The 28,000-nt window shown below is 49.5% G+C and overlaps 1 protein-coding gene and 1 long non-coding RNA gene across 3 annotated transcripts in view; one reads left to right on the top strand and one right to left on the bottom strand.

Annotated features, from left to right (window-relative positions):
- Positions 1-28,000, bottom strand: part of LOC137421615 (integrin alpha-11) — a 140,662-nt gene that overhangs the window by 14,032 nt on the left and 98,630 nt on the right. For both annotated transcript variants that reach the window (XM_068107841.2, XM_068107842.2), the window contains 7 exons: positions 22,072-22,278; positions 21,524-21,654; positions 18,308-18,474; positions 10,590-10,732; positions 10,294-10,482; positions 8,008-8,093; positions 4,637-4,775 (listed from right to left, as the gene is read on the bottom strand). In XM_068107841.2, the coding sequence (XP_067963942.2) occupies positions 4,637-4,775; positions 8,008-8,093; positions 10,294-10,482; positions 10,590-10,732; positions 18,308-18,474; positions 21,524-21,654; positions 22,072-22,278 (1,062 nt within the window). The remainder of the gene's footprint in view (positions 1-4,636; positions 4,776-8,007; positions 8,094-10,293; positions 10,483-10,589; positions 10,733-18,307; positions 18,475-21,523; positions 21,655-22,071; positions 22,279-28,000) is intronic.
- On the top strand, positions 143-27,803 carry LOC137421618 (uncharacterized). Its single transcript, XR_010983373.2, has 5 exons — positions 143-264; positions 4,712-4,786; positions 8,485-8,561; positions 27,052-27,145; positions 27,668-27,803. It is a non-coding gene; the product is annotated as an uncharacterized LOC137421618 (long non-coding RNA).

The raw sequence follows: 28,000 nt of genomic DNA, 5'->3' as shown, positions 1-28,000 counted from the left end.
GCTTTCAGTAGGGGTGACCGGAGGTTCTGTGCATAGAACTGCTGATACGTTTGATTTATTTTGTTGGTGGTGGCTCAATATTAATGTTCGTTTTTTTTATTTCAGGAGGAAGATAACAGCGTGACTGAGCTACAATAACAGTGAGGCAGCGATCGACAAACAAGGGAGATATTTGAAGACTAATAGACAACATGGACTGGGCAAACTGTATCATATGTGGAAAGGATGACGGCACATTAAAATGTCCTGCGACCAGACAAGATGGTAAAGGTCTACAATCATATGAGGCCTTTTTTTTTTCTTTTTCTTTTTTTTTTTGTATACAAGATCGAGGCTCGTGAAAGAGCGAACATTAATCACACAGAAAGACAAACCGACACATAAAACATATAACATAGGGAGCGGTAGACAAGATGGGGAGAGAGGGGGAAGGACACAAACACAACATTTGAGAGCAGGGACCGAGAGACATGGAGACATCGAGAGATCTGAGAGAGGGCGAGGGCTTTGGGGGGGGGGGCGTGGGAAGGGGGCAGTGGGAGAGGTATAAAACATATGGACACTGCCAGGACTTCCAGGAAAGAAGTTGGAATTTCAAACAAGGTGGATCTGGGGTGAATTAGCGGGGGTAGAAAAGATCAAGGTTTTGGATGGGGGAAGATAAGAGATGGTGGTGAACAGCTGTTTTAAAGACCTGGAGGGAGGAGTGGGATTGAAGGGAGTGAGGGAGTTTGTTCCAGAGGCGGGAGAAAAGAGGAATGAAAGAGTGAAGGTGAACGGAGAGCCGAGATTTCGGCAGTTTAACCATCAGAGGGTTGCTGGCAGATCTTGTGCGACCTGTAGGAATATTTGGGGGACAGAGCACAGAGAGAGCTGGGGGTGCAAGGCCGGAGAGGAGTCGGTAGAAGACAGAAAGACCACCTACCTGCCTGCGGTGAGTGAGTGAAAGGCCCTCAGAGATAGCTTCATCGCGGGAGATTCCAATAATTCTGAAAGCTTTGGTTTCAACAGCGTGAAGCCGAGCTAGGTGTGAGGCAGGAGCACCGGCCCATAGGGGAGAACAGTATTCCATTGAGCTGCGGATGAAAGCCTTGTATGTGGTGAGGAGCTCAGGTGTGCCGAGGAAGGACTTCGCACGACGGAGGATGCCCAGTCGGCGACTGGCTTTGGAGGCCAGCTTGGAAATGTGGTTTTCCCAAGAAAGATCATGGCAGATAGTGAGACCCAAAATCTTGAGCGACAGAACTTCTTGGAGAGGATTGTTGAGAAAGTAGATGGGAGGGTTGTCCAGTCGATCTTTTCGGAGAGACATAGTAAGAGTGTGAGATTTGTCAGGATTGAAAGACATGTTCCACTTGTTTGACCAGTCTGTGATTTTGTCCAGGTCTTCAGAGAGTGAGGAGGCAGCAGACTGCCGATCTGAGGGAAGAGGAATGGAGCGGCAGAGAGTGGAGTCATCAGCAAAGAGATAGAGAGGATTTTCGAGAGAGTCAGAGAGATCATTGATGAAGACCAGAAAAAGCACGGGGCCCAGAACACTGCCTTGGGGAACTCCAGCCTGAACAGGAAGAGGAGATGAGAGAAACCCATTCAGGGCCACACGTTGACGACGACTAGAGAGGAAGTCCGCCAGCCATGCGTGGAGATTTCCATGGATACCAAAGGAGGAGAGTTTGGTGAGCAGAGCGGGGTGCCAGACCGTGTCGAAGGCACGTGATATGTCGAGGGAGACAGCTCTAATTTCCTGTTTGGCATTTAGGACCTCCATCCATTGTTGAGACAGCAGAAGCAGCATGTCCAGAGTAGAGTGACCTGGTCTGAAACCAAATTGATGATCAGAGATCAAGCCATTGGAGAAGAGGAAAGATTTCATATCAGAAGCAATGATGGATTCCATGACTTTGCTGATAATTGGGAGAAGGCTGATTGGTCTGTAGTTGCTAGGATCTGTTTTTGCACCTTTTTTGTGCAAAGCGGTGATGTTGGCTGATTTCCAAGCAGATGGCAGTTGACCTTGAGCAAAAGAGAGGGTGAAGAGAACAGAGAGAGGGTGAGATAGAGCAGCAGAGCAGGATTTTAGGACCCGTGGGCTGATGCCGTCGGGTCCAGTTGCAGAATCAGAGTCGAGGGTTGACAGAAACTTTTCCACCTTGTCAGGAGGAAAGGACACGGAGTCCAGGAGCAGCAGGGTACGACTGGGTATGGTGGGTACAGAGAGGGATGGGTTTGGGACACAAGATTTAGAGGCAAACACAGAGTTGAGGCATTCAGCTTTTTCACGTGCGGAGTCAGCTGTGTAGCCGTTTGAGGTAAGGGAGGGGATGGAGGGGGAACAAACACCAGAAACGGATTTGACCAGACGCCACCAGGATTTGGAAGAGGGAGACAGATAAGAGAGTTCGGTCTTGAGAACGGAGAGATATTGTTTCCAGGCTCTCCTGAGGGTGGACACACACTTGTTTCGGGCTTTGTGAAAGGAAATGAGATTTCCTTCCGTTGGATTTGCTTTCCAGGAGACGAAGGCAAGTTGTTTCTGGGCAACAGCCTCACCACAAGATTCCGTGTACCATGGACGGGAGGAAGGGTATGACAACTGAAGACGAGATGGGATGAATCTGTGCATGAGAGAGAGCAATTTACTTTGGAAGAATTCCCAGGATGAGTTGATGTCAGAGGTGGTAGAGATGGGAGACCAGTCCAGATGATTGATGGCTGCTTGAAGACCGTGCCAGTTGGCCTGAGTGAAATGCCAGACTCGTCGACGCTGAGCAGGCTCCCTGAGGATGGTCCGCCAGCCATGAGGATGGTCCGCCAGCCACTTTATCCGAAATGTCGACTCTTTCAGAGAACTACATTCAATGCCTGTTGACATATGTTTTCCAGATCATGTTAATGCAAATGACTTGCTCAACAACCATGCAAAGTGGCACCTTAAGTGTCAGCTTAAATTTGCCAATACAAAACTGCAAAGAACACAAGAGAGACACCAGAGAAAGAGGAACACTGGACAGTGCGGTGATGATACGGGACAGAGAAAATCAAAACGCTCAAGCCTTTCCGAGGAGTGAAAATGTATAAATATGTGCATTTTCTGTAAGAAAGCAGAGGGTGTACTTCATATGTGTACTACATTAGAACTAGACACATCGCTCAGAGAACAGGCCACAGAAATGCAGGACACAGATTTGCTTGCCACAATAGCAGGTGGGGACTTGGTTGCCATTGAGGCGAAATACCACAAGCATAAACATGGACGTGTTTAGAACTCGGTACAGAAGTATGCAAAGAGCTCGGGCATCACACACAGGGTGTACTGATGAGAAAATGACTGAATCAAGAGTATTTGCTGAAATGGTATCCTTCATTGAAAGCAGTGTGGAAGAGGGTGTTTATATATTCCGATTAGCAGACTTGCACAACATGTATGAACATCGTCTTGCAGAATTAGGGCATGAGAAAGCAATAAACAAGACACGGCTCAAAAACAAACTTCTCGTGCACTACCCAGATGAGTGTCAGGAACAATCAGATGGTAAAAGTACTCTTCTAGTCTTTAGTGAAGGTCTACAAAAATTACTGAAAGAAGCACTAGAGTCACGCAATTTCGAGAAAGATGCTCTCTCAATGGCGCATGTAGCTAAAGTTATACAGAAAGAAATGTTCGATGCAGAATTTTCCCAATTCTCCGGTAGTTTTCATCACGATTGCCAGGACAGTGCAGTACCTAATTCTCTTGTCCTTGTCCTTAAAAAATGATTATTTAGACACTGAGATAATGTTTCTATGACAGCTATGAGCTGGATATGGCAAAAACGTGACAAACACATAATTTGACCTTTGACCTTGACCTTGACCTGGGCCTCGAAAATCGGGCAGCCCCCTCTCAAAAGTTTTGTATGGTCCTAAAGTAAAACTGTGCCAAATTTAGTGCTTTGGGCCAGCGTGTCACAATCATTTCCATAAGCCACTCCACTACATCAGGTGGCCTCAGGCCTGCTCAACTGCAGCTTCTCAAGGCTTGAAATCACATGCATGTGGCGTTCAACCCACCCGTGGTGGGACTTGGGATATGCAGCCTCGATGTATCGTGAAACAAAATTAAACTTTGCGGTGGTTGTACCCCTAACGAAAGTCGGGGGCCAAATCTTCCCCATTCTTCACTGCTGCCCGGATTCGTCAGGGCAGCGCGGTCACGGTTAGAGAGCCGATTGGTCCCCATGGACCGGCCCTTTCCCTCTTGTCCCTTCTTTCTCTCTCTCTAACTGTTGTGGCCCTGACTTTGTGAAGGAGGGGGTGCACCATTCTGGATGTGGGGGATCTCTAGGTCGCTACTGCGAGATTGATCAGCTGTCTCCGTGCCATGGGCTTGTTCGACAGAACTGTCCGGAGGCACTGCACTACAACAACAACAACAACACAGGCACTACTTTGGTAAGGGGTGGAGTGTGGGGTGGTGGGTGGTATTGAAGAAGCTGAGCTTCCACTATACTTGCCATAGGTATCTGCGGTCAGAAGAATACCTGTTCTGACCTGGCCAGAAAGAAACGGAACTGCCCACCTTGAAGTGCTCCTGCTATTTTTCACTATTGAAAGTTACTACAAGGAATACCTGTGCATATTCTGAAAGAAAGCTTACCTGTGAACAAATGCAGGCAAAGTGCAGGTTTTGAGAATACGTGATGTTAAGCTTGGTGTTGTACGCATTTTCCAGGTGGTTTTCCAGCGTCACATTCAATTGTAGACGAGGAAATCCCGCAACAACAAATGGCAGTTTGCTGAAGGAAAGGTAAACCAGTAAATTCCTTTTTTACATACGAATATTAAATATCCGTTAATATTTGATTACTCGAATACAAAAGTGATCAAAAAGATGATGATGAAAGGCAAAATAAATTGGGCATAAAACCATTCTTTAATGCAATGTTTAATGAGTGAGGAAATAAAATCAGTAGATTATTAAAACACGCTTCATAAACTTTACTTCTTCTCCAGCTTGGGAAAAACTTTAACCAGTCCTTGTCTACTTATACAGTACATTAAGCCAAAGAGAGATTGTGGTTGCTGACAGACAAATGTGTGAGATAGCTGTCAAATATCGTTTATACAGTCACGTGAAAAAGTAAGTACACCCCATGTAAAGTTTTGACTTTTTCAACATATTTAAACATACAGCTATTTGATCTTCATTTCAACAATATTGATAGATAAAGGTGATATAATATAACAAATATCATGAAACATTTACATTTTGCAGTCCATTGTATAATTTAAATGAACATAAATGCAAATTTCGCATGTGTAAAAAGTAAGCACACCCCTACATTTATCACTACTTCAAATACCTAAAGTTAGAATCAGGTGCACCAGCTCAGGTGCAAATGATTAGAACATCGTTAGCGAGGATCTTGGAGGAACCTGTCTTACTTAAACCTCAGACATTTAGTTTGGTTTGCTCTTTGTTGTTGAAGTGTGCAGCGTCACCATGCCTCGATCAAAAGAGCTATCTGAGGCCTTCAGAAAGAAGGTTATAGATGCCTACGAGTCTGGGAAGGGATTTAAAAAGATCTCCAAGTAATTTGAAATCAATCATTCGACTGTCCGGAAGATCATCTACAAGTGGAGAAGATTCCAAACAACTGCCAACTTGTTCAGGCCAGGCCGCCCCAGCAAGTGCAGCCCGAGAGCAGACCACAAGATGCTGAAAGAAGTCTCTAAGAACCCCAGAATGTCATCACGGGACCTTCAGGTAGCTCTTGCCACTGTTGATGTCAAAGTGCACGAGTCTACCATTAGAAAGAGGCTGCACAAATTTGATCTACATGGGAGGTGTGCCAGGAGGAAACCTTTTCTGTCCAAAAAGAACATCAGGGCAAGACTAAAGTTTGCCAATGAACACCGAGGCAAAGACCAGCACTTCTGGAACAATGTGCTCTGGACAGATGAGTCAAAGGTAGAGCTATTTGGCCACAGTACCAAAAGACATGTTTGGCGAAAACCAAAGACAGCATTTGAGCACAAGAACCTGATACCAACTGTAAAGCATGGTGGTGGAAATATTATGGTTTGGGGCAGCTTTGCTGCATCAGGGCCTGGGCAGCTCACCATCATAGAATCCACTATGAATTCTTCATTGTACCAGAGGCTGCTTGAGGATAATGTGAGGCCATCTGTCGGAAAGTTGAAGCTCAACCGAAGGTGGACCTTGCACCATGACAATGACCCTAAACATACCAGTAAATCCACCAAGGAATGGCTGAAAAGAAAGAAATGGAGGGTTCTGGAATGGCCTAGTCAAAGCCCGGATCTAAATCCCATCGAGATGTTGTGGGGGATTTGAAACGAGCTGTGCATGCAAGAAACCCCTCAAACATCGCACAGCTGAAATAATTCTGCATGGAGGAGTGGGCAAAAATTTCTCCCAGTCGATGTCAGAGACTGGTGGACAGTTATAAGAAACGCCTACTTGAGGTTGTTTCTGCCAAAGAGGGCAATACCACCTATTAGAGCCAAGGGTGTACTTACTTTTTCCACATGCGAAATTTGCATTTATGTTTATTTAAATTATACAATGGACTACAAAATGTAAATGTTTCATGATATTTGTTATGTTATATCACCTTTATCTATCAATATGGTTGAAATGAAGATCAAATAGCTGTATGTTGAAATATGTTGAAAAAGTCAAAACTTTACATGGGGTGTACTTACTTTTTCACGTGACTGTATATCCAGGCCCAGGCTTAGGGAAAGGGGATAAGGGGATGAGGAGTTGGATGGAGTTAGAGGTGGGAAGGGGCTGGGAGGGGTAGCGGAACTTTCATGATCGTGGCAGCATGGAGATGTACTAGAGCTATGGCTGAGAGACACCACGATACATGAACCACTGAGAGACACCGCGATACATGAACCACTGAGAGACACCACGATACATGAACCACTGAGAGACACCGCGATACAGGTACTGATGAGAGACACCGCGATACATGAACCACTGAGAGACACCGCGATACATGAACCACTGAGAGACAACACGATACATGAACCACTGAGAGACACCACGATACATGAACCACTGAGAGACACCACGATACATGAACCACTGAGAGACACCACGATACATGAACCACTGAGAGACACCACGATACATGAACCACTGACAGACACCACGATACATGAACCACTGAGAGACACCACGATACATGAACCACTGAGAGACACCACGATACATGAACCACTGAGAGACACCCCGATACATGAACCAGTGAGAGACACCACGATACATGAACCACTGAGAGACACCATGATACATGAACCACTGAGAGACACCACGATACATGAACCACTGAGAGACACCGCTATACAGGTACTGATGTGAGACACCACCATACATGAACCACTGAGAGACACCGCTATACAGGTACTGATGAGACACCGCTATATAGGTACTGATGTGAGACACCGCTATACAGGTACAGATGTGAGACACCACGATACATGAACCACTGAGACACACCGCTATACAGGTATTGATGAGACACCGAAATATAGGTACTGATGTGAGACACCGCTATATATATAGGTACTGATGGGAGACACCACGATACATGAACCACTGAGAGACACCGCTATATAGGTACTGATGTGAGACACCACGATACATGAACCACTGGGAGACACCGCTATACAGGTACGGTTGAGACACCACTATACAGGTACTGCTGAGACACCACTATACAGGTACTGCTGAGACACCACTATACAGGTACTGATGAGTTCAATGTAAATTTTTATATGACGAAATTTTAAATCAAATAACCTCCCTCATTAGCTCATAAATGTAAGATATGCATCCACAATAACTTACTTTTAAATATTATGAACACATGTACAATACTGCAGTGTTCCTTTCATCACCATAACGAAAATGAATCACCATAAGATGTAATGACGGTGAGAAAACGAGTAAATGTAACGCAAGGTGTTCGATTAGGCTTTCAGCTGTTTTACCTTGTGCCGTGGACATTGCTCTTGACGTGCAGCACAAGGTCGGTCACACACTCGTCATCAAGGCCGCAATCTTTCTTAAACGGGATCTGCAGCAGGGGGAGAACAGAACACAGTGGACTTGTCTCTCTCTTTTTCAAAAAACAATTGTTTACTGTTGTTTTGAATTAACCGTTATTGAGCTCAAGCGATATAATAATGGAGTTTGGCTTGTTATTATCCTGGCAAAATTAAATAATTTTTGCATCTTCAGAGCAAAACTAATAGGATCGGTCATTTGTGCAGGAATATTGTTTGAAAAAGGTTTAAAATACATACTGAATGGAAAATAAAAGTCGTCTCTAAGCAGATATAGGGCTGGCAGGATAGTCTAGACTCTAGACTATCCTGCCAGCCCTATATCTAGACTCTAGAGGTATGCTGTCTCACCTTGGTTCAAATTCCGACCGAGCCATAAAATGTCATCCTGGTGTTTTGCAGCTAGGGTACTTCAACAGTGTGTGTGCCGTCCCCTCGGATGAACGTTAAACGGGCGTCACGTCTGCCGACATTTGCTGGTGGGTGTTAACGACCCCACGGTGACCTTGGCTTTCTGGACTGGCCGACACCTGATGCTCCTCTGAAGGGCTTTGTTCGTCTGCCTTCTGATCCTACCTTACTTCCTATAACTTACTACTTTCCTGTTATATATTAATCATTCATAATATAATAATTCATAATATTCATAATTCATAATCATAATATTCCTTTCCATATTACTGCTTTCCTATTATAAATATACATATATATATATATATAATCCCTTACTACCTTCCTATTATATATTGTAAGGACGAAGGACGGGAACAGTGGTGAGTTTGAGGTGAAGGTGGGAGTGCATCAGGGGTCGGTACTAAGTCCACTACTATTTGTCGCTGTGATGGAGGTGCTGGCTCGGAATGTAAAGGAGGGTTTACCATGGGAGTTGTTGTATGCAGATGATCTGGTGTTGATTGCGGAAAGTACGGATGGACTGAAGGTGAATATCGGAAAGACGAAGGTGATGGCAAGTGGTAAAGCATGTGGTGAGGTGGAAAGAACTGGGAAGTGGCCGTGTGCTGTGTGCTGTGTGCAGGAAGGGTGTCGGAGTGAACTCCATTCAATGTACAATGTGCGCTGAGTGGGTTCATCAAAAATGTAGTGGTCTGAGAGGGTCATTAACCAGTGTGGCAGCAGCTACATTCAAATGTAAGGTGTGCACAGAGGGAGCTGCAGATGGAGGAAATGTTGAGTTGGATATTGGAGACGGCGTGAAGCTGGAAGGTGTGAAAACATTTTGCTGCCGAGGAGACATGCTGAATGGAGAAGGTGGATCAGACACGGCAACGGTTGCTAGAGTGAGATGTGCATGGAAGAAGTTTCAGGAACTGAGTGGCGTGATGACGAGAGGGGGAGTGTCGTTGAAGCTGGAGGGAAAGGTGTATGCTGCATGTGTGAGAAGTGTTATGATTTGTGGGATTATGAACGATACATTTAATTACCCATGTCCCAAGCGAGACATGGGTAATGAACGTAGAGCAGCAACGAAGGCTGGAAAGGGTGGAAATGCGAATGGTTCGGTGGATGTGTGGAGTATCGTTGAGAGAGAGGAAGACAAATGATGAATTGCGAAAGATAAAGGGAATAGAGCCTGTGATGGATGCTGTGAAGGAACAGGTTGAGATGGTTTGGTCATGTGTTGAGGAAGGATGAAAGTGACTGGTTGAGAAGAGCGATGGAAATGAATGTAGACGGAAGCAGAGGACAGGGAAGACCGAGAAAGACTTAGCTAAAGATGGTGGAAGAAGAAATACGGGCAAGGGAGTTAACAAGGAGAGATGCAGAAAATAGGGCAAAATGGAGAAGATTGTCATGGGGACCGCGAGGCTAACCCCGCACTTGCAGGGAAAATGGCCTTAAAATGCATGTTGTTGTTGTTGTTGTTGTTGTGGTGGTGACCTTGGTAAAAAGTAGGTAAGAAACCACCGGCACCATGGCCAAATTACAAATTCCTGCCCTAACATCACGTTCCCCCTGTCCAAAGGGAACGAAGTGCAGAGGGACTCGCTACGCCCCTTAGCTGGGCATGCGGCTTAGCAGTAGTCCTAGTCGCCCAAAATAATCGTCATATGTAAACTTATTTTACTATTTTTTTCCATTTTCATGATTATGAATAACTGCGTCAGACCGTCTCTAAAACAGCCAGCAAATGAAATAAAGGGATGTAGATCATGTGACGAGCATACTCATGCAACAATGTAAAACCCTGACCTTGTAATCCATACAACTTCGTCCGGATCTTTCTTTGGTAATCTTGTATTTGCAGTTTATCGACGAGCCTTCTGCATCATCTTTGAATTCACAGCTTGGCATTGAGCTATCCAGCACGGGCCCGGAGCTGGAGTTATCCAAATGGAGCTCTGTTCGGAAACCCAGTGGTTTCACATAGTCCGTGGCCTCCTGGCAAGCGGCGAGAGAAGGAGGGCGAGAGGGAAGGACGTTATCCTGCACATGGCACTGAGGTTCCTGAAAAATCTGGAGGAATGAGAAATGCATGACGGACTTACCAGAGTGTACATGGTATACCAGAAACACTGCATCCGGCCGTACCACAAACGTGTTTTTTCTTGCAATTTCCTATTATCCACTCCGTCGAAGTGTGCACGAGGAAGAGCACGGACGAAGTCGATCTGCATGCTGTATGAAAGATCTGGTAAAAGGAGGGCGCAATTGATCATCCCAAAATGATCAAATCAGACATATAAGGTACTGTATAGCAAGAGCCGGTGTTGAACTTTCGAATCTTAATAATTTTCAAACTTTTCTTTTGAGGTCATAAGAATCATTTAGAAAAGCAATTTGTTCTCCTCCACCACCCCATTCCCCACCCCATTCCCCACCCCATTCCCCACCCCATTCCCCACCCTATTCCCCACCCTATTCCCCACCCCATTCCCCACCCCATTCCCCACCCTATTCCCCACCCCATTCCCCACTCTATTCCCCAACCCATTCCCCACCCCATTCCCCACCCACCACCCCATTCCCCACCCTATTCACCACCCTATTCCCCCACCCTATTCCCCACACCATTCCCCACCCACCACCCCATTCCCCACCTCATTCTCCACCCTCACCCTATTACCCACCCTATTCCCCACCCATCCCCCACCCTATTCCCCACCACATTCCCCACCTCATTCCCCACCCCCACCCCATTCCCCACCCTATTCCCCCACCCTATTCCCCACCCCATTCCCCACCCTATTCCCCACCCCATTCCCCACCCTATTCCCCACCCCATTCCCCACCCCATTCCCCACCCTATCCCCCACGCCATTCCCCACCCTATCTCCCACCCCATTCCCCACCCCATTCCCCACCCCCACCCCATTCCCCACCCTATTCCCCACCCTATTCCCCACCCCATTCCCCACCCTATCCCCCACCCCATTCCCCACCCCCACCCCATTCCCCACCCTATTCCCCACCCTATTCCCCACCCCATTCCCCACCCTATCCCCCACCCCATTCCGCACCCCATTCCCCACCCTATTCCCCACCCCATTCCCCACCCTATTCCCCAGCCCATTCCCCACCCCTAAACCCCCTCTTACCCCCATATAATCTAAGGAGACGGAGCATTACTGATAATCGCAATTCCCAGCGCATGATCCCACTGTATTTCGGCTTTGGCCTCCAATTTTTTTTTTTTTTAACGTTCCAGCACTTTCAGAATACAAGTGCAGGAGTCTTCCTTCTAGAATCTTCTTACGAAGACTTCAACATCTGGTGCAAAAAGCAATTTCCTTTTGACAAAACCTTGAATTGTAATGACGAGTCACAATTTTATAGCATTCAGTGGGGAGGACGAGATGTACCGTATTATCAGCACATCCTTAAAAGGCAAAATATCGGCAATTGAAGGAGCTGCGCTCCAACGCGAGTCGAAAGAATTGACGCGACCAAAGACGGAATTCGTCCGAGTTGCTTTATTGAAACAAAACAGCTCAGGTATTCTGACAAGCCCGTTTATCGGGCAGCAATATATATACACATTTATGCCGGGGCGTTTGCCCGGGAAAACCGAGACCGGGCATGCCCGGGTGTCAAGGGCGAGTCCTGGAAAGGCGAGTCTGGACATGCCCGGGCGGCCTGGCAAGTCGAGGCTGGGCGTGCCCGAGCGCTCTGGGCGAGCCCTGGAAAGGCGAGAGCGGGCATGCCCGGACGCTCTGGGCGAGCCCTGGAAAGGCGAGTCTGGACATGCCCGGGCGGCCTGGCAAGTCGAGGCTGGGCGTGCCCGGGCGCTCTGGGCGAGCCCTGGAAAGGCGAGAGCGGGCATGCCCGGGAAAGACGAGACCGGGTGTGCCCGGGAGGTTCGGGCGTGCCCGGGAACAGCGAGCCCGGGCATGCCCAGGAGAGGCGCGTCTGGGCCCGTCCGGACGAGCCCGGCATGGCGATCGCGCCCTGGCCGCGTCCTGGCAGGTGCAAGGCGATTGTGTTCATTCAGCGGGAACCGCTACACACGCCCCTCCAGAATCGACCTGCACCGGCAGGGTCAATTTAAGGGGGGTCCGGATGACCCGGCCGAAGCGACCCCTGGAGGGTCGTGGGGGGGGCCGATCTGGTGGTGGGTGGTCGAGCGGGGGGAACTGTGGACGGGGGGCGGCCTCGCCGCGGAGGAAGGGCCAACCGTGGTGGTCGGTCGACGTCCACATGCGCCGGTTTGAGGCGGTCCACAGAGATCCGGTCCGACCGGCCGCCGACGTCGACGACGAAGGACTTGTCGCCCCGTCGCAGTACCCGGAAGGGCCCGTCGTACGGCGGCCGGAGTGGCCCCCGGTGCGCGTCATAACGCACAAAGATGTACTCTGCTGTGCGAAGCGCCGGGGGGACGTAGGACTGGGGGCCACCGTGGCGGGACGTTGGCACGGGGGCAAATCGTCGGGCGGCCTCCTGGAGGTCCGAGCGCTGGTGTGGGGCGGACCAGGGACTGGTAGCGTCGAGCACGAACTCGCCCGGGACGCGGAGCGGCTGGCCGTAGACGAGCTCGGCGGCGGACGCCCGGAGGTCCTCCTTGGGGGCCGTGCGGAGGCCCAAAAGGACCCACGGCAGCCGGTCGGTCCAACCGTCGTCCTGAAGGCCGGCCATGAGTGCGGCCTTCATGCAGCGGTGAAACCGCTCGCACAACCCGTTGGCTTGGGGGTGGTAGGCCGTGGTGCGGTGCAGCGTGACCCCCAACGAGCGGGCGACCGCGCCCCAAAGTTCGGACGTGAACTGTGGGCCGCGGTCGGACGAGATGTCCGCCGGTGCGCCGAAGCGCGCGACCCAGGTGGCGATGAACGCCTGCGCCACGTCGGCAGTGGTGGTGGAGGTGAGGGGCACGGCCTCCGGCCACCTGGTGGTCCTGTCCACCATGGTGAGCAGGTGGGTGAACCCCCGCGATGGGGGCAGGGGACGCACCAGGTCCACGTGGACGTGGTCGAAACGCCGTGCAGGCACGGTGAAAGGTGCTAGCGGGGCCTGGGTGTGGCGGTGGACCTTGGCCCGCTGGCAGGCCATGCAGGCGTTGGCCCAGTCGCGGACGTTCCGTCGAAGGCCGTGCCAGACGAAACGCGCCGACACCAGCTTCTGAGAAGCTTTCCGGCCCGGGTGAGAAAGGCCGTGGATGGAGGCGAAGATGCGGCGCTGCCAGGAAACGGGCACGATGGGGCGAGGCTGGCCCTGGGAGACGTCGCAGAGCAGGACGGTGCCCGCGAAGGGGATGTCGGCCAGGCGGAGGCCCGTGTCCGCTGCCCGGAGGGCCTGCACCGAGGTGTCGGTGGTCTGGTCGGCCGCCATGAGCGCGAAGTCCACGCCGAGGTGGACCGCGTTCGCGCTGGCCCGAGAAAGACAGTCGGCCACGGCGTTGTCTTTGCCGGCGACGTGCCGGATGTCCGTGGTGAATTCCGACACGGCGGAGAGGTGGCGCTGCTGGCGGGCCGACCACGGCTCCGTGACTTTGGCCATTGCGTAGACCAATGGCTTGTGGTCGACGAAAGCCGTGAACGGGCGGCCCTCCAGGAGGTGTCGGAAATGGCAAACGGCCAGGAATAGACCGAGCAGCTCGCGGTCGAACGTGCTGTATTTGAACTCGTTCGGCCGGAGTTGCCGGCTGAAAAAAGCGAGTGGCTGCCAAACCCCGTCCACCCATTGTTCATGGACGGCGCCCACCGCGTAGTTGGAGGCGTCCGTAGTGAGGGCGATGGGCGCGTTGAGCACCGGGTGAGCCAGCAGCGTTGCGTCGGCGAGGGCCCGTTTTGCGCTCGCGAAGGCCGCGTCCATGGCCGCGGACCAAACGATGTCATGCTTGGCCGGCTTGCCCCGGAGGGCCTCGTAAAGGGGCCGCATGAGCTGAGCAGCACGGGGCACGAATTGGTGATAAGAATTCACCATGCCGAGGAACTCTTGTAGGGCCTTGATGGAACGGGGACGCGGGAACGTGGTGATGGCCTCGACCTTGGTCGGCAGCGGCACGGCCCCGGTCTTGGTGATGCGGTGGCCCAAAAAGTCAACGGTCGTCGTGCCGAAGTGGCATTTGGCCGGGTTGACAATTAAGCCGTGCTCGCTGAGGCGACCGAACAGTGTTCGGAGGTGGAGGAGGTGCTCGGCGCGGGACGTGCTGGCGACGAGGATGTCGTCCAGATAGACGAAAAGAAATGGCAGGTCGCGCAGCATGCCGTCCATTAAACGCTGGAACGCCTGGGCCGCGTTCTTGAGGCCAAACGGCATCCTCAAAAATTCGAACAGGCCGAACGGCGTGATGACGGCCGTCTTCGGGACGTCGGCCGCCCGCACAGGTACCTGGTGGTATCCCCGTATCAGGTCAATTTTGGAAAATATGACCCGTCCCGCCAAACGGGCGGAAAAGTCCTGGATGTGCGGGATCGGGTACCTGTCGGGGGTGGTAGCGTCGTTGAGGCGGCGGTAGTCGCCACACGGGCGCCATCCGCCCCCCGGCTTTGGCACGATGTGCAGTGGTGAGGGCCACGCGCTATTGGAGCGCCGCACGATGCCGAGGTGCTCCAACGCGTCGAACTCGGCCTTTGCCACGGCGAGCTTGGCCGGGTCGAGGCGGCGGGCCCTGGCGTAGACCGGCGGGCCCGTAGTGGGTATGTGGTGCTCGATCCCATGCCGCACTGCGACGGCCGAAAACGTCGGCCGCGTGAGGGCCGGGAATTCCGTGAGCAGGCGAGCGAACTCGTTCGCCGTCGGGAGGGCGCACGCCAGTTCGGTCGGCGCGGAGCTGCTCATCGTGCATGCCAGGGAGCTGAAGGTCTCGGCGTTGACAAGGCGACGTCGTTTGATGTCGACCAGCAGCCCGTGCGCGCAGAGGAAGTCGGCGCCCAGCAAAGCCATGGGGACGCAGGCGGTCACAAAGGTCCACTGAAAGCGCTGGCTGCCGAAGCAGAGGGTGACGTCGTGCGGGCCGAAAGTGCGTATGGCCGAGCCATTAGCAGCGACCAAAGAGGGGCCGCAAACGCCGTACCGCCTGTCCTGCTCGGAGGCGGGTATGACGCTCAGTTGGGCGCCGGTGTCACAAAGGAAACGCCGCCCGGACGCTTTGTCCCGAATAAAAAGCAAGTTGCCCGAGTGGCCGGCGCTCATGGCTGGGAATGAACGCCGGCCCGGCCGTTTCCCGACTTGCCGAAAGTGCACGGGGGTCGGCACGTCCGAGCCTTGTGTCCGAACCTGGCGTGGTAATAACACCACGCTTGGTCAGGTGGAGGCCCCGGCCGTCGTGTCGGAAGCGGTCAGCGTGGCGTGGCAGCCGCCAGTTGCACCGGCAGTTCGGCCTCCAACCGTGCAGTGCGCTCGGGCGTCGTGGGCGTCGCCTCGGACGGCGGCAGGCTCCAGGTAGCCGCGCCGATGTGTTGGCCCGCCGAGGAGATCTTATCAGCTTCCATGGCGAGGGCGCGGGGATCGGTGATCGACGTGCCAGCCAGGGCGAAGCGTACCGGGTGAGGCAGCTGGCGAAGGAACAGCTCGCGGAACAGAAAATCCGGACAGTGCTCACTGAGCAACGAGAGCATATAGTCCATGCGCTCGGACGGGCGCGTGTCGCCGAGCTCGGGCAGGTCGAGCAGGCGCCGTGCGCGTGCCGCCGGTGAGAGGGCGAAAGCGTTGAGGAGGAGCGTCTTCAGCGCGTCATACTTGTCAGCAGCCGGCGGGTGCTCGAGGAGGCTCAGGGCACGGGCCGTGGTGGCGGAACCGAGCGCTGCCACGACATGGTGGAAGCGGGTGTCGTCCGCGGTGATGCCTCGCAGGGCGAACTGGGAGTCCACCTGGGCGAACCAAACAGCCGCGTGAGCCTCCCAGAAGGTAGGCAGTTTAAGAGTCACTGCCGTGTCCATGTCGGTAGGTCACCAGTGAAGGAGCTGCGCTCCAACGCGAGTCGAAAGAATTGACGCGACCAAAGACGGAATTCGTCCGAGTTGCTTTATTGAAACAAAACAGCTCAGGTATTCTGACAAGCCCGTTTATCGGGCAGCAATATATATACACATTTATGCCGGGGCGTTTGTCCGGGAAAACCGAGACCGGGCATGCCCGGGTGTCAAGGGCGAGTCCTGGAAAGGCGCGTCTGGACATGCCCGGGCGTCCTGGACGCGGCCTGGCAAGTCGAGGCTGGGCGTGCCCGAGCGCTCTGGGCGAGCCCTGGAAAGGCGAGAGCGGGCATGCCCAGACGCTCTGGGCGAGCCCTGGAAAGGCGAGTCTGGACATGCCCGGGCGTCCTGGACGCGGCCTGGCAAGTCGAGGCTGGGCGTGCCCGGGCGCTCTGGGCGAGCCCTGGAAAGGCGAGAGCGGGCATGCCCGGGAAAGACGAGACCGGGTGTGCCCGGGAGGTTCGGGCGTGCCCGGGAACAGCGAGTCCGGGCATGCCCAGGAGAGGCGCATCTGGGCCCGTCCGGACGAGCCCGGCATGGCGATCGCGCCCTGGCCGCGTCCTGGCAGGTGCAAGGCGATTGTGTACATTCAGCGGGAACCGCTACACAATGATCATTTCAATCAGCAAGGATCGCTATCAGAGTGCTCCACCGGGCCTACAGGTACGCACACGCCCCTCTAAGTCGTCTAGCTTCGGCTTGAAATTGAATCCCGACCCAGCTATAAACCGTCATCTCAGTGTTTCACAGGCTGGATGTGAAATCGATGTGAGTGCCGTCCCTCCGATCGACAATAAACGGGCGTCCAGTCTGTCAGCATTCATCGGTGGACCTTAGAGATCCCATGGTGCACTGCGCGAAGATTATGCGAGCTGTCGCTGGCACCAGGAACAAATTCCTGCCCTAATCACCGAGGGCATTGCATCAGCTGCGACTTCAGCCATTTATGCTTATGAATGATGGTTCAGCAAACATCGTCATCGTTATCAGCTTGAATTTGCACAGTATTATTCCCACTGTTTTGGCGCCAGCCCCAACAAATTTTCTGTGCACCTTTCGGGGTCCCTACTTCGGCCCTAAAGTGGGTAGGAGTTTTGGTTAAATTTCTCAAAACTTTTTTTATATACATTTTGGGCTCCCGTGCGTACGTAGCATGGGTTCCTCATGAGTAACTGATATTTTATGAACAAAAGTTCTGAAATAACCAAATGGACAAAAGAGCTGCTGGTGACTGTTCAGCATGACTGGTATAAATAAATACTCAGAAACGAGGTCCATGGTCAAAAGGGTTGAGGCAGCATGACATACATACCTGTGCATTACCCCCACCCCATTATAAATTTACTTCTACCTTCTTGTACTAATCCCATTTTTACCTTTACATAAAGTAACGTAACACCTACATCACTTGCATGTCCCATTGAATCTTGAGGCAGGGAATTTCAAATTTCATTCCGGTGTGGCGACATCCAAAGACTCCTCCTCCTTCAGGACTTCAGGACTCCTTCAGGAAATACTGTGCGATTATTATTATTTTCCACAAGTCTTGTGGGGGGAGAAGGGGCGGAGGACAGCCGGCTTTGCCTCCCATCGGAATGATGTTGTGCTGTGAGATGCAATTCCCATGCGCTGTCGCTAGGGGGACAAAACTAGGACATCAGCTCCATGGACGCATGTTGCTAAGTATCTGCTATCATTAGATATAATACGCTTGTCAGAGATTACGATGAATGTTTGAGTTGATCCTCATGGACCGGAAGTTCCAGGCTGCATCGACGTCATATGTAGAAAAGTTTTTCATACGTAAAGAATATACACTTCACTATAATTTTGCTACTTCCGGTTCCGTGGTCTCTTACCAAGATAAGGCCTTTCAGGATTTGGGGACTTTGTTGAGGCACGAAAGCAGAGGCTGATGTTGCTGCAAAATGTGCTGCGTGAACCACGCTGACAGCTGGAGTTCCAGATATCGATCTCCGAAGGAATAAACTTGACTAACGTTTGCACAAAGGCAATACTTCGACTCCTTCAAAACAAACAAAGGGAGTTCTGCAATCAACAAGACAATACAAAACGGTTTTATATGCATAATATGTAGACATAGCTCATGACAATGTGGGAGCATAAAATATGCTTTCCTGTGTTCAGACCTCTGAAGTGTTTTCTTTTACAAAGAGTGAGAACGACTTGGTATATTAACAAGAAGCAAATTGGCGTGTGGAGGGGTGGGGGGTCCACATCTGGAGAAAGCCCTCCTCTCCCCCTTTTCCCCTACTCCACACAAAATTTTAGAACACGGCCTTCAAATGCTGTGATCTGAGACATTTTTGAATCCTTATTCAAATGTATATATTTTTTTCTTGTTTCCTGCTTAAAAAATCTTTAAAACAAGGAGATATTTTAAAATCTGGCATGGCACGATAATTCTATGAACCACCTTTAGAGGCCATTTTTCCCCGCAGAGCAGGGGTTGGCCATTTTCGGGCACCGTGGTCCCCTTTTTGGAGCAATGGTTTATGGCCGGATGCCCTTCCTGCTGCCAAACCTGTTGTTCGCCTCTTGTGATACACAGGGAATTACCAGTGAACTGGTGCTCAATTTGCTGACCTCAGAAGGATGACAGGCTGAGTCAACCCCCCTGGCGTTAATTCAGCGATCAACCGGGATTCGAATCCAGGATCCTCGGATCCCAAGGCGGCACCCTAACTGCTAAGCCAACACAAGGCTCTCGCAATTGTATGACAGTTGCAAATTCCAAAGTGTTCATAATAATCAATATGCTTGATAAATCAATATGGGCAAATTGCATGAGTCTCATTCCAATGCATGAGATTTGACAGGAATGCCTTTTTAACCACAGATATCTTACTATAATTCACCAAATGTCCGTCCGTCTGTCTGTCCGTCCATTCAAAGGTACCGCAAAAACGGCTGGACCGATTGCAACGATATTTTAGGTGGGTAATCTTGGGACCTCCTGGAGTAAAATAGGCTATATTGTTTTTCCAATTTCAGCTTTGACCTCCAGCATTTTCAGGTTTGGACTCCCGCATAACGTTATTTTCCCGGGTGCCGCACAAACGGCTGCACCGATCGCTGCACGGATCCGCTGCACCGATCGGACTCGGTGATCTCGGACAAAGACCTTTTATAAGGACATGGGTTGAATCCCTGCTTGAGAGAATGCCAACCCCCTCTCCGCCATCACGATCGTCTCTCCAACTCACAATCCCACGAGATATGCGGAAAGGACAACCCAAAACCAATTATCTTCTTTTTGATTCGTATATAAACATCATTAAAAGTAAATAATGACCTCAGCCAAAGTTCAAACGACGTGAGTTTAATCTCTACATGAGAGAATTCCACATAGCTATTTGGGCGGTGTATACGCCAACAGATCACTGTCTCCATCGATCTTGCCAAGGCCGTAACACCTATCGGCTCAAAATCCTTTTAACTGTTGACTTCGTAGTTTTTACAATAAAGGAAACATTAACAATGTTGTTAAAAGTTTAATTTGTGATTGGAGTTATGTTGTTTGGAATGAAAATAGATATCGAGTTCAAGTGAATGACGACATGCCGTGATGGTTTATACTTTCTGAACGTGAACTTCGCGGATCGCCATGGACCCACGATCGATGTTTCTATACGTGAACGTACCCGTTTGTTTGCGTACGGGTACGTTTTTCATGCAAGTCCTTCATGAACTTGCTGTCCATGTCTGATGTGCGACTGAAGGTGCTACAGGAATGTGGAATTTATTGGTTTCATGCTTTGGCATTCGCCGTATCTGCATTGCCTGTTTGCTTCTGGACTCCCACCCGTGTGTAGCACTGGTACCTCACTAGTTTAATATAATGCAACATTGGTGAGAGGTGCATGGCCAGGGGGGAAGTAGTTAGTTTAAGGCCTTAGCACCATATATGTTTCATGTAGTTCTTAGGAATCTTAAAACTGCACTAACGACACGTTAGTGTAAAGTTGTGTGACCGTGTGGCCCACCTGGGTTAGGTGGCGGAGTCATTTTGTTGTAGTTAGGATAAAATTGTCTTGTCCTGTGTTCCCTGAGTCTGATCAGGTGGGAGTTGGGTAAGGGGGAGGACCTTAGGGCGTTCTCAAAATCAGTGTGGCCAGCTGACGACTCACTGGTGTGTACTGTGGTATGTCCTCCCTCCCGCACACCATGCGTAAGGAGTGGGGTTGCATGTGGGGGTGGTTCAGTTTGAAAAGGAAGAAGATCTGGCCCTCTGATTTTCTTCTGAATTGTTTCACCTGGTTCAATGTGAATGAATGAGTGTGTGTGTTTGTTTGTGAATGAGTGTGTGTGTTTGTTTGTGAATGAGTGTGTGTGTTTGTTTGTGAATGAGTGTGTGTGTTTGTTTGTGAATGAGTGTGTGTGTTTGTTTGTGAATGAGTGTGTGTGTTTGTTTGTGAATGAGTGTGTGTGTTTGTTTGTGAATGAGTGTGTGTGTTTGTTTGTGAATGAGTGTGTGTGTTTGTTTGTGAATGAGTGTGTGTGTTTGTTTGTGAATGAGTGTGTGTGTTTGTTTGTGAATGAGTGTGTGTTTGTTTGTGAATGAGTGTGTGTGTTGGTTTGTGAATGAGTGTGTGTGTTTGTTTGTGAATGAGTGTGTGTGTTTGTTTGTGAATGAGTGTGTGTGTTTGTTTATGAATGAGTGTGTGTGTTTGTTTGTGAATGACTATGTGTGTGTGTTTGTTTGTGAATGAGTGTGTGTGTTTGTTTGTGAATGAGTATGTGTGTGTTTGTTTGTGAATGAGTATGTGTGTGTTTGTTTGTGAATGAGTGTGTGTTTGTTTGTGAATGACTGTGTGTGTGTGTGTGTGTGTGTGTGTGTGTGTGTGTGTGTGTGTGTGTGTGTGTGTGTGTGTGTGTGTGTGTGTGTGTGTGTGTGTGTTGGGGGGATGGCCTTAAAGCAGGGAGGGAAAATGGCCTTAAAATGCCTGTTGTTGTTGTTGTTGTTGTTGTTGTTGTTGGCTGTGAAAGTTATAACAAGCATCTGTGGTCAACTGAAAGCCTTGTTGTTCTTGATAGCTGTTCAAGGTAATTACCTGAGGAGCACGGCATTTCCCAGAGCTCCAACAGACACATCCGCAATGCCGTTGCCATCCATGTCCATCTTCCCGTGGATAGAACGACCAAACAAATGCAGCTGCTGTGCTAAGGTCTTCGCCGCGACATGCTGCACATAATGGCGTCACCAAGTGTCGAATATGAATGAAAAAAAAAAAACATTCGTGTACCTTTCACAAAGGCTGATATAGGCTTGTGGGGTGCATTTTTAAAATAAAATAGTTTAAAACTGACTTTTGTATAATTTGGATCGGTATAAATACCGGCATGTTACAACAGGGGTATACACTTTCAAGAGGAGACGAAGATTCAGAGTAACCAAACAAATTTTGGCCAAATTTTACCAAAATGTATCCAAAAAAAAAAAAAAAAACATTTGGGGGCGAGGGGGGGGGGGGGGAAGTAAACCAGACACAATGATGTGAGAAAAAGATTCATTAATTGTGATCTTACGAAACAAAATAGTACTTACAACCTTGATTCGAGAAGAGAGATATCTTAATGGTTACTTATAATGAAAGCACACCTGGCTAGGCCTTGGATCAAGTGTGCGCCCACGGCCCCGGAAGAGGTAGAGAGCTCCTTGGCCGCCATCTGACAGCGGAGCTCCAACAGCGAGCTCTCCAAATCCGTCATGATTGAGATCGGGTATTGAGGCGAGGGCCGACCCAAAACGCGAGGCCTGGCCTTGATCATTGGCTGGACAGAGCTGCATCTGTAGCCGCCATGATCTCTGCCACAACGGATGACAACAACAAAAAACTTCAGCATATACAGTGGAGTACCAGTCTTGATAATTTGTGCAGCAATGATACACGAATTTGCAGCTTCACAACTACAACAAATTATACACAAACAAATGTGCGCATATAAAACAGCTGTTCACCACCATCTCTTATCTTACGCCATCCAAAACCTTGATCTCTTCTACCCCTGTTAATTCACCCCAAATCCACTTTTTTTTTTTGAAATACCGACTTCTTTCCTGGAAGTTCTAGCAGTGTCCATGTGTTTTATACCTTCCGCCCCGCCTTCCCATACCTCCTTCCCCCAGCCCTCTCCCTCCCACAGATCTCCCGATGTCCCTGCTCTCTGCTGTTGTACTTGTGTGCTTCACTCTCTCTCCCCATCTTGTCTCCTGCTCCCTTTATTGTATGTTTTGTGTGTCCGTTTTTTTTTTTGTGAATGACGTTAGCTCTAACACGGGTCTCAATCTTGTATCCCCCAAAAATATTTTTAAAATACATTTTTACATATTGTTACGGTTGTGAGAATGCACCCTGGGGAGGACATCCATGAACACGTAGGAATTCCCCAGACAGTTATTGCTTTCGTTTGTGTGTCGGTAGATCCTTGCCCTTTGCCCACGGGATTGGGGGGAAATGCGTTTTTTTTTTTTTTGTTTGTTTTGTATACTGAATCGAGGCTCGTGAAAGAGCTAACATTTACTTCACAAACAAATCAACCAGACAAACAAAATATATAAAAAGAGGGAGTGGAAAACAAGATGGGGAGAGAAGGGGAAGCACACAAACACAACATTTGAGAGCAGGGAGATGTGTGGAAGGGAGAGGGCTTGGGGGGAGGAGGCGTGGGAAGGGGGGGGGGGAGGGGAGGGAGAAGTATAAAACACAAGGACACCAAGGACTTCCAGGACAGAAGTTGGTATTTCAAAAAAGTGGAATTGGGGTGAAATTAGCGGGGGTAGAAAAGATCAAGGTTTTGGATGGGGGAAGATAAGAGATGGTGGTGGACAGCTGTTTTAAAGACCTGGAGGGTGGAGTGGGATTGAAGAGAGTGAGGGAGTTTGTTCCAGAGGCGAGAGAAAAGAGGAATGAAGGAGTGAAGGTGAGCAGAGAGTCTTGATTTTGGCGTTGTGAGGATAGTCTATTTATTCCCGGTGAGATGTCTCTCCATGTGCCACTTTCAATCCCCTCAATCCACCAACAATCCGCTTGATCCAATCTCAACTCAACGACCTCTCCTTCACCCCATCGCTCTTTCATTCAATCCCTCAGTCCGTCGTTCACCTTTTGATCCATCTGTGTCCATCTCCCTCAACACTTGATCCACTCGTTCTTTTATTATTCCCAATCAGCCATGTATTCATCCGTCCATCCCGTACTCCTCTCAGTCTGAATGAATCCTCGGTCTGATGCGCTAATGAATCCCTCATCATTAGAAACAATCCTCTGGACTGGTCAAATTACCATCCCACGTTCTTCCTTCCCTGCACGTCCACATTTGTCACATGGGACAATGCATCTCAAACACGCACAGTACAGAGGAACATTTACGTGTGTGAAGGAGGCCGCAAGGTTGTCGGTGACCGCTGGGCCATTCGAGTATTTGGGCACACGAAGGGGCGCATGTTGCCGTCTGGACGACGCGGGGATTTTCCACAGCTTCATCGCACTGCACCCGCCATGTCGGACATACACCAATGGGAAAAGGCTGCGTGGGGAGGAATCATGTACAGAGGGAATCGGCACTCCTAAGTGAGTTATCAACGATTACCCTCTGTTCCCATGCGGGCGAGGCATTGTTTGCACCTCACACCCTTCCTAGGACTTCTGCGACTCACTGGGACTGACACAATCTGTCAATTTCCCGACCCGGATCTCAGTCAACGGAGCATCTTCTCTTCTGGACTTGGTTATGACTAACTTCCCTGAAAATGTCTGCTGCTCTTCTGCTCCAATCGGCTCATCTGATCATGTGCTTGTTAAAGTGGACATCTCTCTGACCATTCTCAGGGAGCCTGCTCAGCGTCGACGAGTCTGGCATTTCACTCAGGCCAACTGGCACGGTCTTCAAGCAGCCATCAATCATCTGGACTGGTCTCCCATCTCTACCACCTCTGACATCAACTCATCCTGGGAATTCTTCCAAAGTAAATTGCTCTCTCTCATGCACAGATTTATCCCATCTCGTCTTCAGTTGTCATACCCTTCCTCCCGTCCATGGTACACGGAATCTTGTGGTGAGGCTGTTGCCCAGAAACAACTTGCCTTCATCTCCTGGAAAGCAAATCCAACGGAAGGAAATCTCATTTCCTTTCACAAAGCCCGAAACAAGTGTGTGTCCACCCTCAGGAGAGCCAGGAAACAATATCTCTCCGTTCTCAAGACCGAACTCTCTTATCTGTCTCCCTCTTCCAAATCCTGGTGGCGTCTGGTCAAATCTGTTTCTGGTGTTTGTTCCCCCTCCATCCCCTCCCTTACCTCAAACGGCTACACAGCTGACTCCGCACGTGAAAAAGCTGAATGCCTCAACTCTGTGTTTGCCTCTAAATCTTGTGTCCCAAACCCATCCCTCTCTGTACCCACCGTACCCAGTCGTACCCAGCTGCTCCTGGACTCCGTGTCCTATCCTCCTGACAAGGTGGAAAAGTTTCTGTCAACCCTCGACTCTGATTCTGCAACTGGACATGACGGCATCAGCCCACGGGTCATAAAATCCTGTTCTTCCGCTCTTTCACTCCCTCTCTCTGTTCTCTTCACCCTCTCTTTTGCTCAAGGGCAACTGCCATCTGCTTGGAAATCAGCCAACATCACCGCTTTGCACAAAAAGGTGCAAAAACAGATCCTAGCAACTACAGACCAATCAGCCTTCTCCCAATTATCAGCAAAGTCATGGAATCCATCATTGCTTCGGATATGAAATCTTTCCTCTTCTCCAATGGCTTGATCTCTGATCATCAATTTGGTTTCAGACCAGGTCACTCTACTCTGGACATGCTGCTTCTGCTGTCTCAACAATGGATGGAGGTCCTCAATGCCAAACAGAAAATTAGAGCTGTCTCCCTCGACATATTACGTGCCTTCGATACGGTCTGGCACCCCGCTCTGCTCACCAAACTCTCCTCCTTTGGTATCCATGGAAATCTCCACGCATGGCTGGCGGACTTCCTCTCTCGTCATAGTCAACGTGTGGCCCTGAATGGGTTTCTCTCATCTTCTCTTCCTGTTCAGGCTGGAGTTCCCCAAGGCAGTGTTCTGGGCCCTGTGCTGTTTCTGGTCTTCATCAATGATCTCTCTGACTCTCTTGAAAATCCTCTCTATCTCTTTGCTGATGACTCCACTCTCTGCCGCTCCATTCCTCGAATGCGAAGTCCTTCCTTGGCACACCTGAACTCCTCACCACATACAAGGCTTTCATCTGCAGCTCAATGGAGTACTGCTCTCCCCTCTGGGCTGGTGCTCCTGCCTCACACCTAGCTCGTCTTCACGCTGTTGAAACCAAAGCGTTCAGAATCATTGGAATCTCCCGCGATGACGCTATCTCCGAGGGCCTTTCACTTACTCACCGCAGGCAGGTTGGTGGTCTTTCCGTCTTCTACCGACTCCTCTCCGGCCTTGCTCCCCCAGCTCTCTCTGGGCTCTGTCCCCCAAATATTCCTGCAGGTCGCACAAGATCTGCCTGCAACCTCTTATGGTTAAACTGCCAAAATCAAGACTCTCTGCTCACCTTCACTCCTTCATTCCTCTTTTCTCCCGCCTCTGGAACAAACTCCCTCACTCTCTTCATTCCCACTCCTCCCTCCAGGTCTTTAAAACGGCTGTTCACCACCATCTCTTATCTTCCCCAATCCAAAACCTTGATCTTTTCTACCCCCGCTAATTTCACCCCAAATCCACTTTTTTTAGGTGACTTTTGTCTTCTTTCCTGGAAGTCCTTGGTGTCCTCGCGTTTTATACCTATCCTGCCTCTTCCCAGGGCCCAGGCCCTCTCCCTCCCACACATCTCCTGATGTCCCTGCTCTCAAATGTTGTGCTTGTGTGCTTCCTCCCCTTCTCTCCCCATCTTGTCGACCGCTACCCTTTTTATATACTTTGTTTGCTTGTTTGTTTGATTTGTTTGTTTGATAAATGTTAGCTCTTTCACGAGCCTCGACTCTGTTTACAAAAAAAAAAAGCCTACGCTATCGTGCTCTAGCGTTGCGCTGGTACGGATCACCAGCACCTGGGTTTGATTCCTGGTCTGGGCGTGTGATTTCCCCACATGTCAATTAAGCTTTTTTATGTTCATTTCCCCCCATTTTAGGTAAGCATAAGTATAGGAACACATTAACTTCAAGTACATTAAAGTAGTACAATATAATAGTTACTATTTGGTTGCATATCCCTTGCATACAATAACTTCATAGAGCCTGTAACCTGATGACATCACCAAACTCTTGCTATCTCCTCTGAGATGATTTGCCAAGCCTTTACTGCAGCCATTTTCAGTTGTTTGTTTTGAGGGGTTTCTGACTTTAGTCTCTTCTTCAGAAAGTGAAATGCATGCTCCTTTGGATTTAAATCAGGAGATTGACTAGGCCAGTCTAAAACCTTCCACGTTTTTCCCCTGATGAACTCCTTGGTTGTGTTGTTGGTGTGTTTTGGGTCATTATCATGCTACATGGCGAAGGGCCGCCCAATGAGTTTTGAGGAATTTTCTTGCACGTAGGCAGACAAAATATTTCTGTACACTTCCGAATTAATTCTGTTGCTGCCATCACTAGTTACACATCATCAATGAAGAGGAGTGAGCCAGTTCCAGAGGCAGCCATGCAAGCCCAAGCCATGACACTACCTCCACCATGCTTCACAGATGAGGTAGTTTGCTTTGGATCACATGCAGTTCCTTCCTTTCTCCACACCTTCACCTTTCCATCGCTTTGCTAAAGCTTTATCTTGGTCTCATCTGTGCATGAAACTTTGTTCCAGAACTCACTGGCTCGTCTCTGTACTTATTGGCAAATTATAATCTGGACTTTATATTGTGGTGCTGAGAGGTTTTCATCTTGCAGCGTGGCCTTTGTAATTCTGCTCTCGAAGTTTTCTACGGACAGTAGATTGTGATACTTTTCACCCCTGCACTCTGGAGGTTGTTGGTGATGTCACTGAACAGTTTTTTAAAATTATGTTTCTTCACAGCTCTGATGATTTTTCTGTCATCAACTGCAGTTGTTTTCCTTGGCCGACCTGGCCGTTGTCTATTGCTAAGTACACTCGTGGTTAATTTCTTTTTCAAGACATTCCAAATTGTTGTATTTGCTATACCCAATTCTTATGCTATGGTTCTAATTTAATTATTCTGTTCCTTCACCTTCCAAATTGCTTTGTTTTCTTTCATAGACAGTTCTCCAGCCTTCATGGTGGTTTATGCCTGCTGACTCCCAAGACAAAAGCAAAGGCGAAAACAAAGACTCGACATTCACAGCTCTTTTACCTGTGAACAATCAATGCAACAAGAAACACCTGAGCAATAAGAAACACCTGTTAGTCATTTGTTCCAATACTTATGCTTACCCAAAATGTGGGGACTGAACATACAGAGTGCTATTGGTCTACAATGGTAAAACATATATGCAACGAAATACCAAAAAATAAAAGCTGACCTTCTGTAATCTTGCTTCAGATTCATCTTTTGATCTCAAATCCAAATTTCTCGAGTATATATCAATAATA

Source organism: Myxine glutinosa, chromosome 2 (genome assembly GCF_964187855.1).
Source record: "Myxine glutinosa chromosome 2, kmMyxGlut1.1, whole genome shotgun sequence".
NCBI classification, from domain to species: domain Eukaryota; kingdom Metazoa; phylum Chordata; class Myxini; order Myxiniformes; family Myxinidae; genus Myxine; species Myxine glutinosa.
The sequence above is the reverse complement of the archived record's forward strand: the minus strand, read 5'-3'. Positions and strand labels throughout refer to the sequence as shown.